The 24,549-nt window shown below is 44.3% G+C and overlaps 2 protein-coding genes across 15 annotated transcripts in view; one reads left to right on the top strand and one right to left on the bottom strand.

The window, feature by feature from the left end:
• LOC138744326 (uncharacterized) overlaps positions 1 to 7,448 on the top strand; it is a 76,464-nt gene extending 69,016 nt beyond the window's left edge. The window contains exon 10 of the transcript XR_011345446.1: positions 7,361 to 7,448. The gene's annotated coding sequence lies outside the window, so the exon portion shown is untranslated. The remainder of the gene's footprint in view (positions 1 to 7,360) is intronic.
• LOC138744328 (slit homolog 1 protein-like) overlaps positions 1 to 24,549 on the bottom strand; it is a 245,922-nt gene that overhangs the window by 40,872 nt on the left and 180,501 nt on the right. For 4 of the 14 annotated variants that reach the window (XM_069900284.1, XM_069900285.1, XM_069900283.1 and 1 more), the window contains exons 35-36: positions 24,193 to 24,481; positions 23,208 to 23,419 (exon numbers count right to left, since the gene is read on the bottom strand). In XM_069900284.1, coding sequence (XP_069756385.1) covers positions 23,208 to 23,419; positions 24,193 to 24,481 — 501 coding nt within the window. Of the gene's footprint in view, positions 1 to 5,155; positions 5,771 to 8,748; positions 9,326 to 10,963; positions 11,056 to 12,193; positions 14,517 to 23,207; positions 23,420 to 24,192; positions 24,482 to 24,549 lie in introns of those variants that run through there. The other 10 variants (XM_069900273.1, XM_069900274.1, XM_069900281.1 and 7 more) reach the window with 7 other exon arrangements.

Here is a 24,549-nt window from a genome sequence, read left to right as displayed (position 1 = left end):
AGGAAAGGATGGGTTGGGACCCTTGGTCCTGACTGTAATTGGGACTGGATCTGCTCTGCAGCATTTACAGCACTGAAGCAGGCTGTTTAGGTGAACCGGTTCACCTAAGTTTTTGCTCTACTTTAGTTTTCTATCTTGCCCATCAGCAAAATACTTGGTGGGTGGTGACTCTCTCATTTCACCATCTACCTTTCCTTCAAATGCATCTACCCTGCTAGCCTCAACCAGACCCACAGATAACGTGACTTACAGCAGGCAGAAGGCAATTTCATGTAATATTTCTGTATTATTACATGACAATAATGGAATCTTGAATCTTTGGGGAAAAGATATTTCTTCTGAATCCTGTGTTGGATTTCTTAGTAACTTACTAAGTTTTTGAATACTTTGCTTTCTAAGTTATCAGTTAAAACTATTCTCAAAATATTTTTTCTTACTTGGCGTTTTTATTTCATGGTGTCAACCACAGGCTTTAATGTAGGAAAGCAGATTTCAAATAGGCGTCAGAAATCGGTGTACTTGTTTGTGAAATCATAATGGGATATCTTGGTGTGTAGAAGGACTATACAGTGCGTATATAAATGTGTGTCAACCCTACTGCTCTTGATGCCCTCGGTTTCTGCTCCTCCTGATTAAATGAGGGGTGGAGATGGAATGGCTCTTGAATGAGGATGTGTATCCAGATTGCCATCTTTGAGGGTGGGATAGTGTTTTGTCCTTTACACATGTGCAAAGTACAGATGCATCAATATTCTTACTGCAATTTCAGTGCATCTTTATGTTGTAGAGAGGAGGGAATTTGAGGTTTGTTCTGATGCAGGGTATATCCACCAGGCCTCTTCAAGTCTTGATGATGTTGGGCAATAAAACTTGCCCCTTTGAAATAATCAAATGCCATTGTTCATTCTTGCTCCAACACCAGAGCAATTTTGTTTTTAAATTCTGCTTATTGCTATAATGTGAAGTATTCATGTTTTGAGACCTCGTATGGCATTCTGACATATGTGCCAGAATTAAATCTATCTTGGATTGTACAAAAGGTACAATTGTCTTCTGAACCTGGGAGATGTTTGTGATTTTTTTTTCTCTTTGCTTCCAAGTTTCCCTTCAGCTAGCAAGCCCCTAAGCCCTCGAATTCCCTTCCCAACCTCATCTATCTTTGCACGAGATCCTTTTTAGAATTTACCTTTTTTTTTTCACACCATAAATCACATTAGCCATGATATACACTATTTCTTTTTCACACATATACAGTGACTTTTTCTCCCCCCCCCTCCTCCCAAGCCACCCCCCCACCCCCCCCCCTCTCATCCATTTTAGGTATACAATCTAGGTTGCATTAAGCCAGTCAGACAATGTTGTCATTCAACAAAAATACACCAGAAATTCTACTGAGTCCATTCTTTTCTTCTCCTTCCATCAACTTGGGTAATGTTTGTCCCCGGTAGGTTTTCACTATTGTATTTAATGTAAGGCTCCTATACTTGTTCGAATATTTCAATATTATTTCTTAACCTATATGTTTTTTTTTCTAATGGAATACATTTATTCATTTAAATTTAGTAGTTTCTTCCTTTTAATTTGGTTATGTATTCCATTAATATTTAAAGTCATATAGTTCAGCGTAGCCCTTTTATATTTTGTTTATCTTCTCTTTCCATTTTTCCATCATTACCTTTCCTCCTTTTCCATTTCTGTTTTCTTATTTTCAACTCTTTATAAGACAACATTCCTACAACATCCAACATTTTCCTTATTCTCCTATTTCTATCTTATTTATCCCTAATCTCCCCTTCCCCTCCTGAGTTGTCCTTTATCCCTTGTCGGACAACCACATCTCCCCTCTCCATTTGGATTTGCGAATCCACTCGCAAGCGTCAACTGATTTTGCAGTGACCGCTATTTCCCCCCACCCCGCCCCCCCCAGAAAAGATTTCACGTTTCATAAGTCACAAAGGTCACTCTTTTAATTCCCTCCTTATTCTCTCTATTCCATTACCTTCCCTTATTAATTCTTGTCTATACTATCTATATTTTCCTCTAAGTACAGATACATTCACGTATGCACATTGTCTCTATTCACTCTTATACCTCTTTACCCACATACATATCAATCGTGATCATTTTAACTCTCATTACCCGTCTTCCTCCCTCAGTCTATTTTTGTAATTGTTCTGCAAATTTTCGTGCTTCTTCTGGATCCGAGAATAGTCTGTTTTGTTGTCCTGGAATAAATATTTTCAATACCGCTGGATGCTTTAGTATAAATTTATACCCTTTCTTCCATAAAATCGCCTTTGCTGTATTGAACTCTTTTCTCTTCTTTAGGAGTTCAAAACTTATATCTGGATAAATGAAGATTTTTTGCCCTTTATACTCCAGTGGTTTGTTGCCCTCTCTTACTTTTTCCATTGTCTTCTCTAGTACCTTTTCTCTTGTAGTATATCTTAGGAATTTTACAATAGATCTTGGTTTTTGTTGTGGTTGTGGTTTAGAGGCCAATACTCTATGTGCCCTTTCTATTTCCATTTCTTGCTGTAGTTCTGGACATAGAATTTACCTTTTTGATTAAATTGTTTGTAGGGCTTGGTCAAATTTTCTCCCTGAAGCACCTTGGGACATCTTCCCACATAAGAGGCAGTATAAAAAATACAGCATGGTGTTCTGTTCCTATTTGCTCAGTAGTTTAACAAACAGACTCTGTGAGTCATAAACATTAGAATAACTCCCTTTTCAAAGGAAATTAGTTTGTAATGACTTGAGATGTGATTATTGAAAGTCTTTGTGCTGTGGATGTTGCAGGTTGGGGGAGATCTGGTAAAGATGCACTGGATTGTGGTTAGATGGATAGATTGGGCATATATCTTCCCTCACCTGAGCCATTGGCTCATTGCTTCCAGTCCTCACTGACTTAAATTGGCTTAGTCCATGAGGTAGACCTGAGGGTAATCTTTAATTCTCTGTCCCATGTAGATCTCCTGTGCTGCCCAACAGCATCTTACTTCCTCCTTGACAAGTCAGGGCTTGATTTTAATAATTTCTGTAGCTACTCTTTTTAAAATCTTCCAGTTCCAATTTGTTTTTCTTTTACTTCTGTCTCCAACTGCTGGGATTTAAATGGATTCTTGCCCCGATACCCTATCATTGTCGTTCAGTCTTTCCCATCTCCATCCTTTCTCTCTCATCTTGTTTCCTCAGTTTTTTAAATTTTATTTTAAAATTTTAGACATACAGGGCGGTAACAGGCCATTTCAGCTCATGAGTCCGTGCTGCCCAATTACACACGATTGATCTACTACCCCAGTACATTTTGAACAGTGGGAGCCCCTGGGCAAAACCCATGCAGACGTGGGGAGAACGTACAAACTCTGGTCTCGATCACTGGTGCTGTAAAAGCGTTGTGCTAACCGATACGCCAACCATGCCACCCCTGAAATGTCAATGTACTTCTCCCAACAGACACTGCTCGACCTGCTGAGTGCCTCCAGCATCCTGTGTTTTCTTTTACACTGGCACCAGTTCTGCAAGTACAACAATTGGAATTATCACCTGTGCGCTCAAATCATCTGCCATTATGGGCCTTCCACCCCCTGTACTGTTTCCTTCCTTCACCCAGTTTCTTTGCTTTTGTGTTTTCCTTGCCTTTCCTCACCCCTGAAGGTAACCCCTTCGTTGCCTTAGATGTAAGCCATCTCTCCCTCAAATATCTCTATCTCTGCTCTACCATATTTGTGCCTGGATTTCTGGCCCACTGCCATATTTAATCCACTACCCTCCTGTGCAACACCTTAGGAAGATATACCTGAGTATCATCCAAGAGCAGATTATTCTTTCTCTAACCTATATGAAGCATGCCTGAGAAAATGGTGAGGTTTTAACCAAATTTTTTGGAATTGTAGTTCCATTCAGAGGTATGCAGGGGTGGGGTAGATGTGGAGAGAAAACTAAAGGGTACTCCACCCTAAAATGATCCCAAGGACTGGACTGTGCCCAAACGGGAGATATGTTGATCCAGGACCTCATTACAGCAATGTAGGAGAATGAAGTTGGAGAGGTTGGAATGGGGCAGACGAGGCATTCGTGCACTAACCACATCATCCTGTGCTACCCGATGCTGCTAGACTGAACTGGGAGCTCAGGGACATGGGTAATCCTCCATGCCAAGCCAAGAATAAGAAATAGGAGCAGGTAGATAGGCTTCCCAATGCCCACCGGCTGTGGTGGAGCCTGCAGGTAAACACATGCCCATGCGCATGGAGCGAGTTCAGCCAGTCCCTTTTGACCAGTGTGCCTGAGGGTGAAAGGAACTGGCTCTCCCCGATTCCACTGCCGCACATTTGCTGCACACAACTGCGACTCCCAGCAGGCTGGTTTCATACAGAAATATTACCCAGTGTTTAGAGCAAGAGAGCATCCATTCAGCCCCAATAGGTGCAATGCCACAGCACTCAGTTACTATTCTCAACATTTCCTCTGCTCATGTCCTTGTGCTAACTGAAGTAAGTTCATTTGTTCACCACATCCAATCACTCGCACATTTTAACTGACCACCAGATAGAGATTTGTCCTGAATTGTTTAACTCCCCACAAGCAGAAGCAGTTTCCAGTTTCACCTAATAATTTTTGGTCAAGTTTTAAAGAGCTCCATAAGCCTTCTAAATGCTGGAGAAACAAATCCCAGGCCCCCAAAATACCATTCCGTACTCCTGATAGTTATAATCCCTTGGTTTTGGAATCATTCTTACAGATCTTTTATGTTCTTCCACTTTTCCCACCCTACATCTTTTTCACAATGTTGCAACCAGAGCTGACCACCCACACAACACTAGACAGGACTTTTCCAACTATAGCCTGCGGCTTCAGAGAGTTGGAGAGATGCTAAATGATGCAAGAATTTCACCAGTGCAAAGCACAACGTGCTGGGGAATTGAGCAAGTCGGGCAGCATCTGTGGGAGAAAAAGAATGGCCAAAGTTTTGAAGAATTGCTCCAGATTCCAGTCTCTCCTATATCCCCAGAAGAATTTCACTGTTCAGGGTTGTTTGTTTTTGACCCATAATTTCATTTCTTTTTTTTCAAATCTAAAGTATTACATGAAAAAATGTGATGAAAATAGAAACTGCTGATGTTTGAGGACCAAGACAGGAGATCGGAGTAACATGGGAGTGACAGGTTCACTGAGCTGCACTGAGAGAGAGATAAGTCTTTCTAGACTTTCCACTTCCAAGCAACTTGTGGCAAATGAAACTTTCAGAAACTTGTACAGTTTTAAAAACAGAATTTCTCCCTGATCCTGCAAACTTGGTGTGCCTTTTGTTTATCATAGGCAAAATACCCAAATTCTTATCCTCTTCTTCGAAGATGACATCTGACATTATGAATAGCAATACTCCTAGTTATAGAAGGATGTGCAGACTTTCATTTGCATAATGCCTTTTATAATAACCCAATGTGTATCATTCTAATTGTGGCAGCCAACTTCCATAAAGCAGGTCCTCATTCACTGTAACTAATGATGATAATCGAGGAATACTGGGGATATGTGCTCTTCATTGAAATAGTGTCAAAGAATTCTGAGGGGGCAGATGCTGCTTTGGTTTAACATCTCGTTCAACAGAGGATGCATGCTGAAGTCAGTGAACAGCAATCCCTCAGTCCTGTAATGAACTAAACCCACAGACTTCAAGACAAAAACCTCGAAATTTCATAATGCAGATGATCTTTCCAGCCTGTTGCATTGTTAACACCTGCATTGCTTTCGTTAACAGTCACTAGAAGATAAAATTAATTCAATCAGGTAAAGTTAACGCAAAGATTTAGTCAAGTCCCAGATGATTACAATTCGTGACACACATCAATGTTTGTTCGGAGAAATGTCGTAGAAAGTTGATTATTTCTGTAAATAGTATTATTTATGCTAAACATTTTAGGTTTTATAATTTAAAAATGTAATAATGCAAGAGACCATTCCATAAGAAAGAAGTTTAAACAGTAAATTCAGGGTCTGGGGGTGCAATGAATTTATGGGGAAGGGCTTTGATCAGGCCATTCTAGGAAATGAACCTTCAACAGAAATTTCGTGAGTTATCACCGAGTTACAGCAGATGCCGTCTTGTATCAGAATGAGAGGGACTGTGTATACACACTGGCCTCCCAGTGCTAGACCCAAGGACAGATCATCCTTGGAGCCCATTTGGAGATATGCAAGCCTCTGAATTATGTAAATCAGACCCCAGCTTTTTTTTTAAACCCCCAAAGGTCAGGTGGCCAGTAAATGGTGTATGGATGTGTAGCTAGATCTGTGTACTTGTGTGTGGGTGTGTGTGGTGATCTATAAAAGCACATTTGAGAAATTAATTTTATTTTGGCAGTTTATTTGGTAATAAGGAGCACTCAGGCCTTTAATACTATAGAGTCAAAGATTTTAATAAACAATACAAGTTTGCTAGTTATAACTTTGGTTTTCTGGATTTTCCCTGTGACCAAAGGCTGAAGTTTACTTGAATTTCACCAAAATCTGAAATTTTGATATTGAGTTGCATATATTTCTATCGTGGTGTTTAGAGTCGTTTGGCTTTAATAAGCACCACTTCTGGTGCCAATGGAGGTGAAGCAAGTAGACGCTAATTTATCAGGGACGCTACCAACCATCCTCCCCCTACCGTACACAACTCTTTTATAATGGCTTGCTGTGATAGGGCCAACCTAATCCGTTCTCAAGGTCCAGCATGAACCGGGAACTCTTCCACTTCCTCCTATCACGGTCAGTCAATCTACATTTGTGTTAAGCATCGCAACATGCATGGTCAATAGTACACCATTAGAGATCAAAGAAAATTATTTATAAAATTTGTGGATAAAATTGTAATTCGTACTTTGCTTTATCAATGGCAAGTTGGATGTGTACCTCTCCATCTGCATCACTTTCTCCCTTTCTATCTCCCACCCCATCCCATTCTTCTGCCTGTCTTTATTTCTTTTCCCCCTCTCTACCATTTCCCCTTTTATCCCCCACCACCTCCCCACCCTGTCTCTCTTTTTCTTCCCAAATGCATCCACTGCTCCTTCTCGATTAGTACGCTGGGTTTTCTTGTGCAACCAGTGTTCTGTTGCAGCCTCTCCATCCAAGACTCCCTCATTGGGGTTATAGAGAATAGGTGCTAACATTGTGTGAACCAAGTTTTCTCTCTTGATTTTCTAGTCTCTCCCAGAAATGAACTGGGTTTTTTTTTGTCTGTTTCTCTGTGGTCTAAGCACCAGCATCAATGATGCTGTGTTTATTTTATTCCGTAATGTGTGTATTTTATTAAACATTAAAATATGACTTGGATATTTCCCTTCTCTCGTGCCTTTCTTCCAAGGTTCCTTAGCACAAGGAGCTGGAGAAGGAAAAAGGAATTGCACCCATCAGTGCAAAGGAAGCTTACAGATCCAAAGTATGCTTTTCTTTACGATCTGTTTCAACCTCAGGATGTACTACCAGGAAGCTTGACACGCTGAAAATCAACGAACGAGGCAGTCAACATGCACACGGCAAGAACAATGACGTTGTGACTGTGAGTGTTGCAGAGCTATTGATCAATGGATAAATTCTTGGTTTTTAATTTCTATTCATTGGAAGGGTGTAAAGGTTAGTGGCAATGCCAACATTTATTGTCCATCCCCAACTGCCTCACAGGTAAAAAGGACAATTCATTGAGTAAAAAATAAAAGATGAAAATCTGTGGATCCCACAGTTGGAGAAACTCAGTAGGTCAAACAGTTTTCCCAGGGGGAGGTAAAACTGTGTAATTCATTGCTATTGAATCAGTGGCGGCCACGTCAGTAAATTAAGACAAGGTTGGATAGATTTTTACGCAGTAAGAGAATTAAGGGGTCTGGGGAAAAGGCAGATAGGTGTAGATGAGCCTATCATCAGATCAGCCATGATCACATTGAATGGCAGAGCAGGCTTGATGGGCCATATGACCGACTCCTGCTCCTATTTCTTTATGTTCTTAACTACCTCAGTCCAGGAGGTGTGGGAATAGCCAGTGTTGTTAGGATCAGTGGCCCATGGCCACATAGATGTGGAACATGAAAACAAGCCATTTAGCTCAACTTGTCCATGCCAACCTGAGCTAGTCCCATTTGCCTGCGTTCAACTCGTATCCCTCTTTACCTGTCCTATTCATGTATCTGTCCAAATATCCTTTAAACATTGTAAATGACCCCACTACCTCTTCCTCTGGCAGCTCATTGCATACACCCACCACACTCTGTGCAAAAATATCACCCCTCAATTGGAGTGGCCCAGAGTCGGAGTGGTGAGTTAGAGGCTTCAGGAGGACCAGGAACTGCCATCCTCCACCACACAGCAGCAGCTCTGTAGTGGAGAGCACCAAGTTCCTTGGAGTTCACTTAACTAGTGACCTTTCGTGGACACACACATCTCACTTGTCAGGAAGGTGCAACAGTGACTGCACTTTTTGAGAGGACTGAAGCAGTTAAGGGTTCTGGGCACCATTATGTCAATCTTCTGCAGGACCTCTATCAAGAACATCCAGGCCGGCTACATCACAGTGTGGTACGGTGGCTGCAGAAAAATGGATCAGAGGTCAATCCATAGGACCATAAGTGTGGCAGAGAGGATCACTGGAGTCTCCCTCCCCCACCACTCCACTGACATGATCTACTAAGACCATTGTCTGAAGAGGGTGCGCAATATCAGTGGCAACCCATTCCAGCCCCCACACAATATCTTCTGGCTGCTCCTGTCGGGGAAGAGATAGAGGAGGATCAGAGCCAGCACCACCAGGCTAAGGAACAGCTTTTTCCCACACTCAATAAAAATGCTGAATGACCAAAGGAACTATCCGAGACTCGTACAGAATTCGTGAAACAATATTTATTTATATGAATATAGATATATATGAATACTTGTCCTGCATATGTATTATTTGTCTCTCTGTGGGTTATGTCAGGTTGCGTGTCTCTGTTTTGCACTGAGGACCGGAGAGCGCTGTTCTGTTGAGTTGTTCTTGCGTAATGGGATGACAAAGTTGACTTGACTTTGGCAAGCAGAGGCTGAGGACATGGTACAGGTATGGTCAGGTAAGATCTTTTCATAGTAACTTAGAGTAGGTAATGGAGATGGCAGCTGGAGCAGTGGGATGCTTCAGTTGCAGGATGTGGAAAATCTGGGATAGTACAAATGTCCAATGACTACACCTGCAAGTGGTGCATCCAGCTACAGCTCCTCACAAGGCATGTTAGGGAATTAGAGCTGGATTAACTCAGGATCACTCAGGAGGCAGAAGGGGTGATAGACAGACAGAAGCTATCATCTGTGAAAGAAAAATAGAGGGTTACGAGGTAGGAAGGATTTAGTATTTCTTGTTGAAAGGAATATATAGGTTGGCACAACATTGAGGGCCCAAAGGCCTGTACTGTAATGTTGCATCTGTACCCCAGAGCTGCATGTATGTTTTATCTTCCGATCCACTTTAAATCTCTCCCCTCTCACCTTAAACCTATGCCTTCTTATTTTTTGTTTCCCCTACTCTGGGGGTATAAAGGATTGTAATCATCTATTAGACCACATGCTCTTAAACCTCTTAAGTCACCCGTCAGCCTCCTGCCTTCCAGGGAGAACACTCCTGGCCTTGCCAGCCTCTCCTTGTAACTTAAGCCCTACAGTCCTGGCAACATCCTTGTGAATCTTTTCTGCATTCTCTCAAGCTCAATGACATCTTTAATGCAGCATGGACTCAGACCTGCCCACAATACTCCTAAATGTGGTCTCACCCATTCCTTGTAGGTCGGTCCGGTAACATGACCACATGGTTGGGGCAGTGCATTTAACGCAAAGCTGTTAGAGCACCAGTGATTGGGCCGGGGGTTTGAATCCCATGCTGTCTGAAAGGAATGGTACGCTCTCCCTGTGTCTGTGGGTTTTCCTCAGGGGCTTCAGTTTCCTCCCACTGTTCGAAACTTTCCGAGGGTTGTAGGTTAATTGGGCAGCATGGGCTCATGGGCCGAAATGGCCTGTTGCCGTAATGTATGTCTAAATTTAAAATTTAGTTTGATTTTGACTCCACCCCCAGATGGAGCATTCTGCCCATTCCAATTCAAAAACTGGCATCTCCCAGTAGGACTGAATCGGAGTGTCGACCATTATTTCTGTGCTGCTTTCTGCATTGGGACTGAAACCCACAGTGTCCTGAGTCAGAGACAAGAATATTAGTAACTGAGGCACAGCAGGTAACTAGAGATCAAGAGTAAGTGTGACAGTGTTGTTGTTAAACCCATCACATTCTTGACCGTTGATGTAGATTCATGAACCCATGACCCACCCCCTGCACAATTTAAATGCAATGAAAAGCAGCCATCACCCCCTGGACAGACTCTCTTCCCCCTCCTCCCATCGAGATTGTGAAATCAACTGGGTTAAAGTCAGATTTTTCCCTGCAGTCAGGCTCCTGAATGAGCCCCATAATCAAGTTCTTTACATGGCATAGTGGTTAGCACGATGCTATCACTGCGCCAGCGACCTGGGTTCCAAGCTAGTACTGTACGTAAGGAGATAGTCTCTTCTCTCCGTGTCCACATGGGTTTCCTCCCACCCTCCAAAAATATATGGGGCTTATAGGTTAACATAGAACAATACAGCACAGTATAGTCCCTTTGGCCCTTCATGTTGTGCTGACCCTTCCAAAAAAGTACTAAACCTTCCAGAACCCGTAACCCTCTTTTTCTTTCATCTGTCTAAAAGTCTCTTAAATACCCCCACTGTTTCAGCCTTCACCACTGTCCTCAGCAAGGCATTCCAGGCACCCACAACTCTGTGTGTATTAAATGGTGTATTTGGGAAGCGTGGGCTGCGAGGGTCTGATAAGGTGCTGCATGTCTAAATAAATAAGAACAGGAACTTGGTATTTTGAGACAAATTAACTTAAATTAGCAGCCCTGCATCAAATCAGTACCTGCAGAAATTTCTTTTGTACTGTCCTTGAGGAAGCTTCTAACCATATCATCCCCTCACTGTCCCACCGAGCTCTGTGCAATGGCATCAGACCTATGAGGAGACAAATTCCACACATTTCACCTCTGGGGCACTGAAGGGGATGGGGACCCAATTGCATGCCAGAGTCTTCGGTCACATCACCATGTGACAGGTTTTCCAACTCTAACTGGAGGCTGTCATCACATCACTTTTTTCCCCCACCCCAACACCAGCCATTGGTCACCATCACCTTGGTGTCATTTCTACCAATGCCAATCAGAAAGAGATTGATTGGATGATTATTAAGTCATCAGCCATGCAACCAGCTTCCTCTCCAAGAATACCACTTAAATCAGAAATGAAAATGTTCCAAGAATTAATTGAAAAACAAAACATAATTTATTATTGGCCTGATGATTGATTTTGCTGGAAAGCTCATGGCATTGCCTGAGAAGTGGATGCCAATTGCTGAAGTGTTCAGGATGTTCATTCCTGGATAAATTATGAAGATGTGGCCATCCAGTAGGTATGGGTAACCTTGGCACAGGCCTCTCACTATACCATACCACGACTGAGACCCAGCATCATGTGTTGAGTATGGTGGATAGACAATATTTTTTTAATCAACAATCACAGTGTCTACAGACTTTCATGTTTCATTCCATGAGTAAAAATAGCAGGCAAGTGCCTGAAAAAGAAAGGGCAGGGGGAGGAGTACAGACCAACCGACGTTAAATGAATACAAGAGAACAGAAGAGAGAGGAAAGGTAAGAATTGATTGTCAGAGGGAGTTGTTTTTGGTTCTGTGAAAGGAGACAGAAGGAAAAAGGAAGATAGAGCTAATGGGAAAGATGGGGAGAAGGGGAGCTAACAGAAACCGGAGAAGTCAATGTTAATGCCATCAGTTGGAGGGGGCCCAGGTGGAATATGAGGTGTTGTTCCTCCAATTTACGTGGTATTTGATTGACAAAATTTAACAAAGTGGGGAGCAGTGTGACATCCATACTGGCCTCTTGTACGTCATTGAGACCAAGCATAGAATGGGAAACTGTTTCAACGGGCACATGCTCTGTGTACACGAATGAATCCCTTGAAGCCAACCATTTCCTTTCTCCTGTCCTCTGATCCTTAACCAATTAACATATTTTGTCTGTTCTTCTCCCCCCCCGCCCCTCCCCCCACCCTGCCTTTTAATTCAAGCCCCTCATACCTTGAAGGACTCAGGCCCGAAACATTGGTAATACTGATCTTTACCTCCTAAGGATGCTTGCGACCTGCTGAGTTGCTCCAGGATTTCTGTTTTTAAGTAAAACTCCAAGCAAGGGACATATACCCTGGGCTACACCAATACTCAAGTTGACAAACACTGTTAATATTTTTTTCTCTCCACATCTGTTGCCAAACCTGCTGTGTATTTCTGTTTTAAACTTGTATCTAAGGATGGGACACCAACATCATTTACCACCCTCCCCCACAACTAACCATAGGTCTGTCACAATCAGTAATACAGCCACCCAGAGCACTTGAGTGAGCATCATTTATTTATTTCATTGATAAAACTTTTGAGTGTAAGATTAGCTTGCCTTGTTTTTAAATTATATTTTATATTATAACCATACAGCAAAACTGGATAGCCAAACTTCTTACTGGCAAATGAAACCTAACAGTTTCCTAAGTTGTCCCATCGAAGAGTGGGAACTTCAATCTGTATCTAACCCGTGCTGTCTCTGCCATGGGAATGTGTGATGGGACAGTTAAGAACAGTGGTTTTCAAACTTTTTCTTTCCTCTTACACACCACCTTTAGTAAGGGATTACTTAAAGTGATGTGTGAATGGAAAGAAAAAGTTTGAAAACCAGTTTTAATCGTACCTAATTGACTCGTTATGTGCACGGTTTCAGAACTCCAAAGGAAATGGGCCAATGACAATTTTTCTCAAGTAAAATATTTCAGTAACAATTGGGTCTAGAGCAGTGGTTCTCAACTTTCCCCTTCCACTCACATACCACCTTAAGTAATCCCTTACTAATCACTGAGCACCTATGGCATACTTAAAGTGATGTGTGAGTGGAAAGAAAGTTTGAAAACCACTGGTGCGGAGGGAGCTTCACTCTATATCTAATCCCAGCTGTGCCTCGGAATGGGGGGGTGGGGGGGGGTTCTTCCCTTTAACATTCATCAACCTAATAAATTCCAAAAAATAAACATTCCACAGACAAGAAAATGGGTCATGGTTGCTCTTGTATTTCAGAATGAGGTGATGAACTGTCTGTGGTCTGGTCATGCATGACACGAGATTATCCTATCCTGCTTGTCCTGTGTAACTGCACCCTGCTCTCTGAAGCTGTCATTTCATCCATGGCACTGATCCAATGGACACAGGTTCAATGGGCAGGCAGCTCAGTGAGTACTGTGGAACTGGCTCAGCTTTGGGGCTACAACTCAAGACCTTGGGTAATGCAGGCATGGATGTTTAAACAGAAAATAGAATAACTGAATATACACTAAAAATTCTGGGTTCACAATGAGCACTTTCTGTCCCATCTCACACTCCAGGTCAGGGACAGCATGGGTTAGATACAGAGTGAAGCTCCCTCTACACTGTCCCATCACACACTCCCAGGGCAGGGTGAGCACAGGTTAGATACAGAGTGAAGCTCCCTCTACACTCCCTTCACACACTCCCAGGGCAGGGACAGCACGAGTTAGATACAGAGTGAAGCTCCCTCTATGTCCCATCACAAACTCTCAGGGCAGGGACTGCATGAGTTTGATATAAAGTGAACCTCACTCTACACTGTACTAGAAAACAAGAGTAATTGTAGATCGGAGAGGAGGATGGATTGAAGAGGAGGGATAGATTGTTGTCTCCCTTTGCAGAGTAAAGGCTGTTATTTTGGTGCTGGGCGAGAAGATGACCAACACTTGTTTTGTTCCAAAACGCCTCCCTCCCTATCTTCCCCCTATACTTGTGCATCCAAATCCCTTCAAGGATGAGAGGTATAGATGGCTTGGGCGAAGTCTGAACCCTCCCTCCAATCCCCCCTCCATCCCTATTCCAGCAAACCTCCCAGTACTTCTGTTGACATAGCCCGGTTTGGCTGATGGAACACAGGAGGTGTTATGTTTCTCTCTAATGTATGTGTCTACCTTGTGCCTGGAAGAACTTGTTGTCTTCTATTATTGCAGTTCTGAACAAGTCCTATACAGAGACGGTGCCATCCTTTGCCGAGTTGCGTTGCCACTGCAGTGGGTGGGTTGCAAACTCCGCCGAGCTTTGGCGGCGAGCAGGACCTACGGGCACTGCGCACAGCCACACCGTACGCTCTTCTCCACTTCCTCGGTGAAGGATGAGCCGTCGCTGCACTCGAAGTGGTAGTCGCGCCGCTTGACCTTCAGGGCCACGCAGCAACCCTGGCCCTGGCACGACCCTTGGCATTCCACCCAGGACACCTGCCGGCTGCTCTGGCAGACAGTGTACCCCCTCTGCAGCTGGTAGTAATCTCGGATTGGCACCCCTCGACATTCCGCCTCTGCATTAGATGATCGGGGAGGGGGTGGGGTGGGGAGAGACAAAAAAAGTTGATCAGCGCTGGGTGCTGGGGTGGGCGAGTTCTATGTGCCCTTGGGGTGAACCAAGTGTCAGTTAATTGCAATGGGCACAGTAGCATTGTGGTTAAGGCATTGGACTGATGTTCTAATTTAATTTTTAAATTTAGAAATACAGCATGATAACAGGCCCTTTTGGCCTATGAGCCCGTGCCATCCAAATACCCCAATTAACCAGTGATCCTCTTTGCCACTCTTATGGTCCTGTGGATTGACCTCCAAATCATTTCTCTGCAGCAACCGAACCACACTGTGATGCAGCTGGCCAGCACGAAGAGGAAACCTACACAGATCCCAGGGAGAACGTGCAAACTCCTTGCAGAGAGCACCGGATTCAAACAGACAGCATCTGCTTTCCTTCATTCAACTGGTTGCTGAGCCCTATTGTTGGATCCTCGTGCTACAGCTGCAACACTGCGTGCAGTCTGATGACCTAGCTTGAGGAAGGATAAATTTAAGCAATACCCAAAAGTGCTGAAGCATCTCAGCAGGTCACGTAGCATGGACCTGCTGTCTTTCTCCAGCACTTTTGGGTATCGCAATGGACCTCAGTACCTGCAGACTTTCTTGTTTAACTCAACTCAACATGTTGGAAGAGGTGCAGAGGAGATTTGCCAGGATTGAAAGGGCTTGAGTTATAAAGAGAGGTCAGAAGTCTTTATTCTCTGGAACATAGGAGACTGAGGATTTATAAAATCAGGAGGGGCTTGGGTGAAGTGAATGCTCACAGTCTGCTTCTGAGGGTAGATGATTATAGAACCAGAGAGTGTAGGTTTAAGGTGAGAGGGGAGAGCCGGGTGGGGGTGAGGGTAGTTTTCACTCAGAGAGTGGTCTGTATCTGGAACATCAGCCCAGAGGAAGTGAAACAGTGGATGTAATCAAATCATGCTGTTCAAAAGACATATCTGGATTTAAAAGAATTTGAACCAAAGTTTTGCTATAAATTATCCCCAGAGTGTTGGTGAGAGGTAGAATATGGGGGGAAATAATGAGAATGTGGGAATGAATTGAAGATTAGCATCAATGGGTGATTGTTGCTCAGGATTGATTCAGTTGGCCAAAGGGCCTCTCTCTGTGCTGTGCGTCTTGTTGACCCGAAGCCTCAGAAACCAGAGGACCACAAATCTATTTGGTCGAAGGAGGGAAGGTGCTTTTCTCCCAGAGGTTGTGGAACTCGGTGCCTGAGCGAGTGGGAGAGACTGAGACCTTCCACATGGTGAAACAGTACTTGGATGTGGGTTTTGGGGAGCTGTCACCAACAGTTCCATGGACCCATTTCAAATGTTTAAGGATATCATCTCAAACATTGTCCCCTCTCCATGTTTCTTCATTTCATAGATCTTACACTTGAGTCAGACAGAACTGGCCCACACATCCACGCTAAGTCCCATTCGCCTGCATTTGGTCCATATCCTCCCTAACCCTTCCCATCCATATATCTGTCCACATGCCTTCTGCACATTGCAAGTGTACCCACTTCGACAACTTCCTCTGCCAGCTCGTTCCAGCTGTGCACCACCTGCTGAGTGAAAATGTTGCCCCTCAGATCCTTCTCTACTCTCTTCCCTTAAACCCTAAGCTTTTCTGCCTTCAGCTGAGAAAGCCCACTGCACTGCTCTTCCAAGAGAAATGGACACATTGAAACTTCCATCTTTCACACACAGAACATAGAACAATACAGCACAGTACAGGCCCTTCGGCCCTTCATGTTGTGCTGACCCTTCCAAAAAAAAGTACTAAACCTTCCAACCCTCTTTTTCTTTCATCTGTCTAAAAGTCTCTTAAATACCCCCAATGTTTTAGCCTTCACCACTGTCCTTGGCAAGGCATTCCAGGCACCCACAACTCTGTGTGTATATATTAAAAAAAATACCCCGATCTCTCCCCTAAACTTTGCACATCTGTCCTCTGGCGTTTGCTGATCCTGCCCTGGGAAACAGGCACTGGCTGTCCACTCTACTGATGACTTTCAATCTAGTAGACCTCTATCAATCTCTTCTCATCCTTCTACACTCCAAAGTGAAAAGTCCCAGCTCTGTTAACCTAATAAGACTTGTTGCCCAATCCAGGCCACATCCTGGTAAATCTCCTCTGCACCCTCTCCATAGTTTCCACATCCTTCCTATAATGAGGTGACCAGAACTGAGCTCACAATACTCTTAAATGTGGTCTTACCAAAAATTAGTAGTAGAGTTGTAACGTGACCTCTCTATTTCTGAATTCAATCCCCCTATTAATGAATCCAAGCATCCATAGGCCTACTTAACTCTCCTATCAACCTGTGCAGTGACCTTGAGGGATGTATGGATTTGCACCCCAAGGTCCCTCTGTTCATCCACACTCTTAAGTAACCGACCATTGACCCTGTAGTCCGCCTTCAGGTTAGTTCTTCCAGAATGGATCACCTCACACTTACCAGGTTGAAATTTGACACTTTTCTGCCCAGATATTCATATAGCATCTTTGTTCACAACTTTGTCATAGAACATTACAGCACAATCCAGGCCCTCAGCCTACAATACTGTGCCAACCTCTATAAACCTACTCAAAACATTAAAGTTTCCCTACCTGATAACCCTGCATTTTTCTTGCATCCATGTGCCTGTCTAAAAGTCTTATAAATGACCCAATTGTACCTGCCTCCATCACCACTCTTGGCAACCCATTTGAGGCACCCACTTCTCTGTGTATGTAAAAATAAATAGAGTGAAATACAATGAAATAAAGAAAAAAACCTCTGACATCTCCTATGCTTTCCTCCCCTCACCTTATGGTTGGTGCAGCAGTTAGTGTAATGCCCTTACAGCACCAGCGATTGGGACAGGGTTTTGAATCCCACGTTATCTGTAAGGAGTTTGTACATTCTCCTAGTGTCTGCTGGGTTTTCCCCGGGAACTCCGGTTCGAACCGTATCAGGGATGTAGGTTAATTGGGCGGCATGGACCCGTGGCCAAAATGGCCTGTAACTGCTGTATGTTTAAATTTTTAAAATTAAAAGATGTCCTCTTGTGTTTGCTACTCTCACTCTGGAAGAAAAGTGCTGGCTGTCCACCCTATCTATGCCTCTCAGAATCTTGTGGACCTCTATCAAGTCACCTCTCATCTTTCTTTGCTCCAAGCCCTAGCTCTGCTAACCTTGCCTCATAAGACACGCTCTCCAATCCAGGCACTATCCTGGTAAAGCTCCTCTGCACCCTCTCCATAGCTTCTGCATCCTTCCTGTAATGAGGCAACCAGAATGAACACATTATTTCAAGTGTGTTCTAACCAGAGTTTAATGGATCTGCAACATTACCTCATGACCCTTGAAATCAATCCACCAATTAATGAAGGCCAACATACAATAAGTATTCTTATCTACCTTACCAACCTGCACGGCAATCTTGAGAAATCTATGAATCTCCCTCTGTTCTTCCACACTGTTCCAGAATCCGACCATTAACCATGTACTCTGCCTTCAAATTTAACCTCCCAAAATGCACTTCATATTGATGCTCGTTGAAGATCAAGTCACACAAATTTGACCAATATTTTTGAAAAGGGGTCCAAGAAGATTGACAAGGCCAGGATAGTGGACACTGTCTTCATGAATTTGGCAAGGTGTTTGACAAGGGCCCACATGATAAGCTAGATTGGAAGGTTAGAATTTATGTAATGTAGCAAATTAAAAATAAACACACAAGAATATTTTTTAAAAAAACATTATAGAAGCTTGGGGATTATAATTGAACAGCAAGATCTTAGGGTACAAGTAAAGAGTTCCCTGAAAGTTGTGCATGGGTAGAGGGAGTGGTGAAGAAAGCATCTGGTACTTTTGCCTTCATCAGCCTGGGTGCTGCGGATGGGAGTTGGCATAGATGGGCAACACATGGGATATTGACTGAAGCACAAAAGTCTGCAGATGCTATGATTGTAGTTAAAAACACAAAAATGCTGGAGGAACTCAGCAGGTCTCGCAGCGACCATGGATAATAAAGATGTATAACTGATGTTTTGGGCCTGAGCCCTTCTTCAAGGTGTGAGCAAAAAGCATGCAGATTCCTGAACAAAAAGGCTGTGGGAGGAGGACAGGCCAACAGGCAAGAGGCCATAATTAGACATGGATAGGAGAACAAGAGGATAGTTGGGGTATTGCCTGCAGATCTGGTTGTCACACAATAGGAAGGATGTGATTAAGCGAGATGGGGTGCAGAAAAGATTTGCAAAATGTGCCAGGATTGGAGGGCTTGATGCAGAAGGTACATTGCAGTCAAGGGCAGCCAACATAATAAAGGACCACCATCACCCTGGTCACAACTGCTTCACACCTGAAGTCCAGCAATTCTAGATTCAAGAACAGTCTTTATCCAACAGCTAACCGGCTCTTGATCCACCCTGGACAATCTTAATCATGACCATAAACTATTCTGGGACTACCAAAAGATCTATCTGCATGACTGAAACATTTTTTTGGACTAACTGCAACTGTTAGTATTTATGTATCTTTTTATATTTATTATCACTTTCCTTCTTGATAATAACCTAACATACTATTGTAGTTGATGTATCTTGGGCAGCTGGAGCAGGTAAGAATTTCAGTGCATCTGTGCTTTGTACTTAAACTCTCAATACAAGGAGAGACTGGATACGCTGGGACTGTTTTCCATGGAGTTAAAGAGGCTGCGGAAGTAGGCAATTTGGCCCTTTGAATCTTCTCCGCCTCTCCACCATGAGCTGAACTGTTCTCACATCTAGTTCCAATTTCCCCATATCCCTTGACACCCTGACTAATTAGACACCTATTAATATCCTCCTTAAACTCCCCCAGTGATTGGACCTCCACAGCTGTATGTGGAAATGAATTCCACAAATCCACAACTCTCTGGCTAAAATTTCTCCTCATCTCTGTTTTAAACAGGTATCCTCTAATTCTAAGATTGTGCCCTCTTGTCCTGGATTCATCCAGCAAGAGAAACGTTCACATCTACTCTGTCCAATCCTTTCAGCATTTGAAATGTTTCTCTGAGATCCCCTCTCATTCTTCTATACTCCAATGAATAAGTCCAAGAGCCGATAAATGCTCTCATGTGTTGGCCCTTGCATTCCAGGGATCATCCTTGTAAATCTTCTCTGAAATCTCTCCAATATCAATACATAAGGGGCCCAAAACTACACACAATACTACGAATGAGGTCTCTCCAGTGCCCCATTGAGTCTCATCAACACCTCTTTACTCTTATACACTATTTATGGGGCATAAATGTGGTAAGATCATCACAGTCTTTTTCCTAGGGCAGGGGAGCCTAAAATTAGAGGACCTGGGTTTAGGGCAGTACAGTTGCTGTTAAAGTGCCAGCAATCAGGACAGGGGTTCGAATCCTGCGCTGGCCGTCTGGAGTTTGTACCTTCTCCTCATGTCTGTGGGTTTTTCCCAGGGGCTCTGGTTTCCTCTCACCATTCAAAAAAAAAATCTGGATTGTTGGTCAATTGGGTGTATTTGTGCCCCCAGGGCACAAATTGGATTGCATGCGGTAGGTGAAAAGATAGCAGGGGAGTTTATATATAAATGGAGCACTAAATTAATTTCTAAGAAAATGGATAACCCCATGTACTTCAGACAAGGCAAAGAATAAATCAATGTATTGGATTGAAGGTGGGGATATCTCTCAAAATGCCCTTGACCCAGAGCAACTTAATGCCCATGACTCTGGAAAATAAAATCCTGGACACCTGGTGCCAGAAAGGGATCAGATGATTTTTACAAGCGAGAGCAGCTCATGTCATTCAAGCAGTTGAGGAACAAAATATGATTTGTCTAATAGAACAACCTTCTATCTGCAAACTTTTTAAAGGGACAAATTAGGACCATCTATGATCCTGCCTGTGTGTAGTGACATAAGCTTCTAATTCGAAGGGAGAATGTGCGCAAGTTCATAAACTATTTCATTTTCCAGAGTGAGGGTCTGAAGCTGGGCTTGCACAGGTCAAGGGAAAGGTGCGAGTTGGACTTGGGCACAACAATCCACGAGTGTTGCAGGTCATTTAACCTACTCACCCCATACCAGGGTCGGCACCAGAATGAGTATTAGAGGGGGCCACTAGGATGGGTCGGGGGAGGGGGGGATGTTGGTAACTTCCTGCCCATATATGTGAAAGACAAAAGAGTTGTTTTTACTGCTGGGAAAATCACTAGCGTGCATCAAGCTAGATGTTAGTGACACTTTCCGCATGCTAATGACGTGGGCGGGGGGATGGGTCTGACGATGAGCAATGGCTGCGATCGTATGGGGGCACTGCACCTCACTGGGGGGGGCAATGCCAGTGGATGCCCCTCCTTGGCGTTGATCCTGCCCTGTAAATCTTTGGAGTGTGAGAGGAAACCAAAGAAGGTCACGGGGAGAATGTGCAAACTCCTCACAGACAGTGGTAGATTTGAACCAGCTATATCATACTTTACGCCATTTCTTTCAGTCCACCACCGGTGGCTGGGCCTCGAACTCTCTGATCCTCCACCCCCTTTCTCTTGCTCTCCAGCCTACAGTAGCCAAGCCTGAATTGCTATGGTCCCTCAAAGGATTTGACCCTCCCCTCCCATTATTGGTTGCCTCCATCCCGATTATGCATGGCCCGCTGGAAATATAATGGTCCTATTGCTGGGCAAAGGGATGATCCTTTCTGCCTATACTTTCCCACTTGGGATAGGGAAGTTCTTGGACGCATCATTTTCTCATTGAATTTGGATAAAGGGCAGTGCAACCATTGTTGGGAGGGTGCACCTACACTACTGACAAAGGGCTGTTGTCTTTAGAATCTAGTTTATTGTCATGAACATGTGTCAAGAAATGTTTTGCAGCAGCGGTATTGTGCAGAACAAGTGCAAAATTACAATTTTGTAAATACAAGATAAATAACGAGTGCAAAAAAAAGTTAAAAGTGATGTGTTGTCTATAGAACCATCGAAAGTTACAGCACGGAAAACGGGCTCTTCAGCCCTTCTGGTCTGTGGTTCATTGTCCATTCAGAAATCTGATGGCGGAGGGGAAGAAGCTGTTTTTGTAATATTGATTCCTGTAATCCCTTCCTGATAAGTGTGAAGAGGGCATGGCCTGGGTGATGGGGGTCCTTGATGATAGTCTGCTTTCCAGGGGCACCACCTCCTTATTAGGGTGAAGAATGATGGGCACTGGCCGAGTTTACAATCCTCTATAGCCTGTTCCTTCCCTGAGCATCAACCCCCCATAGGTGCTGCCTGGCTTACCGAGTGTACCAGCAATTTTTTTTTTTGTTTTCCTTTCAAATTTTTTAACATCTGCAGATATCTTGCATTTTTCATCCCACAGGCAGGAGTTTACTGATATAGATCCAGCACACCATTGCAATGTCAGCACAATGTGGAAAGGGGAAAATAAATAAAAATACCTACCTTTCACTAGAGTGTTAGGTGGCACATATAGAGGAATAGCTGCCAACATAATAAAGGACCCTCCCCACCCCTTCTCCCCCCTCCCATCAGGCAGAAGATATGTGAGTTTGAAAACAAGAGCCTTCAGATTCAAGGACAGCTTCTTTCCTGCTGTTACCAGACTTAAATGCACCTCACACTGGGAAGACCCTGTTTAAACTACAGTACTTCTCTCTACCCCGCAGTATTTGACGTTGTAGCACCACTCCCTATGCTGTTGCTCATTTTCTTGTATATTATTGCGCCACCTTCTCTATGAGCTGACTTGCCTTGGTAGCATGCAAAATAAAGTACAGTATCTCCATATGTGTCAATGTTCTCCTGCTGAGATTGCTAAATCACCAGTTCTTCACACAAATCAATGGTGTGTGTAATAACAAAGTAAACTTTCCACTACGGCCAAACCGCCCCCTCCCCCCCACAACACCACTTGTGCTGCTTCTGTTTCTTTGTCACAGCAGCTCCCCGGCCATTCAGCCCTTCTCTCCAGCTCTAACGCTCGATTGGTTCCTGGTGGATCTGCATCTAAGCACCATTGATCTTCCCTTTCCCCTGCATCCCTTGAACCACAGGATTGAAGGGAGAGGCCATTTTGCCCACTGAGCCATGTTGGTTCCTGTTGTAATCCCATCACTTCCAACCTGCCACTCTTCCCTCCCACTCCCCCCTTCGCCCAGCTCTGTAGATTATATCTTCTCTTCTATACCATCCCCACAGGCAGTGAAATTCTCCTCCTCAGATCTTGTTCCTTTTGCTGCAAATTTCATACCATAATTTCAACCCTTCCCTTCTCACAACACCAGGAATAATGTGACAAATAAACGTAACCCTTTGGACTCTGGCCTTTTTAACCTTTAATCAAAAATACTCCAGACTGGGTCCATGGGTAAACCTTTACAATAGCGAAGTGATTGAGTATAAAACCAATCCCGTAAAACCAGGACATGCAGCATATGCATTTGTTGGTAGTCCCGGAAAACCTGGATACAAAGTCCAAACCCTGCATTAATGTAAAACTTAAGATCTTCCCTGTAGCCCACAGTAAAGTGAAATGTTATCTCTTAGAATGTTAACTCATTAGCTCTCTGCTAAGGCTCCATGGTTAGCAGGAGTTATGCAGACCCTGTAACAGGGTTGCTGTCTAGCTTGTCTGACATTTCATCTGGGTTCTTACCTTGGTCACAGAGTTCTCCTGTGTAGCCACTCTCGCATTCACAGGCCGCCTCACCCAGCTCTGAGATCTGACACTGACCCCGCTGGCAGGCCAACTTCTTACAAGGGTTGAAGAGTTCTTCCTGCTGGTTACACAGTGCTCCATGGTACGCCGGGTCACACTCACAGCGGTAGGTCATCATGTCCAGCGGCACACACCTCCCGTGCACACACCTGCCACACAGGAGGGCACAGTTATCTGAGTGACGGTGCAGAGAGGTTCACTCTGTGTCTGCTGTCCCTGTCCTGCGGGGTGTGTGATTGGAGTGTAGAGGGAGCTTCTCTTTGTATCTAACCCGTGCTGTCCCTGTCCTGGGGGGGGTGTGTGATGGGTCAGTGTAGAGGGAGCTTCTCTTTGTATCTAACCTGTGCTGTCCCTGGCAGTGTGTGATGGGACAGTGTAGAGGGAGCTTCATTCTGTGTCTGCTGTCCCTGCCCTGGGAGTGTGTGATGGGTCAGTGTAGAGGGAGCTTCACTCTGTGTCTGCTGTCCCTGCCCTGGGAGTGTGTGATGGGACAAGTGTAGAGGGAGCTTCACTCTGTCTCTGCTGTCCCTGCCCTGGGAGTGTGTGATGGGACAGTGTAGAGGGGGCTTCACTGTCTAACCCATGGTGTCCAAGAGCAATGAAGACAACATAGCACAATGTTTTGGTTCATCTTGCAGTCATTTTGGCCGAAGCAATCTCCCAGTCTGCGCCCAGTCTCTGATGTAGATTCTGAAGCCTTCCAGTTCTTTGCTTATTCCTTGAAGAAGGCCTCAGGCCCAAAACATTGGTTATATATCTTTACCTCCTATGGATGCTGAGACCGGTGGAGTTCCTCCAGCATTTCTGTGTGCTTTTACTAACTGTATGGAAACCCCATGGAACTGAGGTCAGAGTAATGACAAAGCCCCATTGTTTATCAGATGTACACTCACCATCACTGGCTACCCAACGGCTCACTTACTTGTGTCCGCGACAGGGGTCTCCCTGTGACTGGTCACACTGCGGTCCCACCCAGCCGGGCTCACAGTGACAGATGGGCGTAGAGCCCAGCCTGGGCTGGCAGATGCCGTGGAGGCAGATGATCTTCCTGCAGGGTTCGCAGCCAGGCACCACGCCTGCTCTGCGCTGGGTCTTGGTGAAGTCCTGCAGCTCGTTGTTGATGTACAGGTTCTGGATGCAGCCGTGGAAACTAGAGCTGTTCTGGAGCTGCCAGAGGTGGAAGGTCGCAGAATTCACCTCGACCGGCATCCCTGGAGAATGATCAGAGGGCAAGGTCAGCAGGGGCAGGCGTCTAGGCAGCAGCGGTAGAGGGGGCTAG

This window comes from Narcine bancroftii, chromosome 10 (genome assembly GCF_036971445.1).
Source record: "Narcine bancroftii isolate sNarBan1 chromosome 10, sNarBan1.hap1, whole genome shotgun sequence".
Lineage (NCBI taxonomy): Eukaryota > Metazoa > Chordata > Chondrichthyes > Torpediniformes > Narcinidae > Narcine > Narcine bancroftii.
Note: the sequence above shows the minus strand (reverse complement) of the source record. Positions and strands in the feature narration are given on the sequence as shown.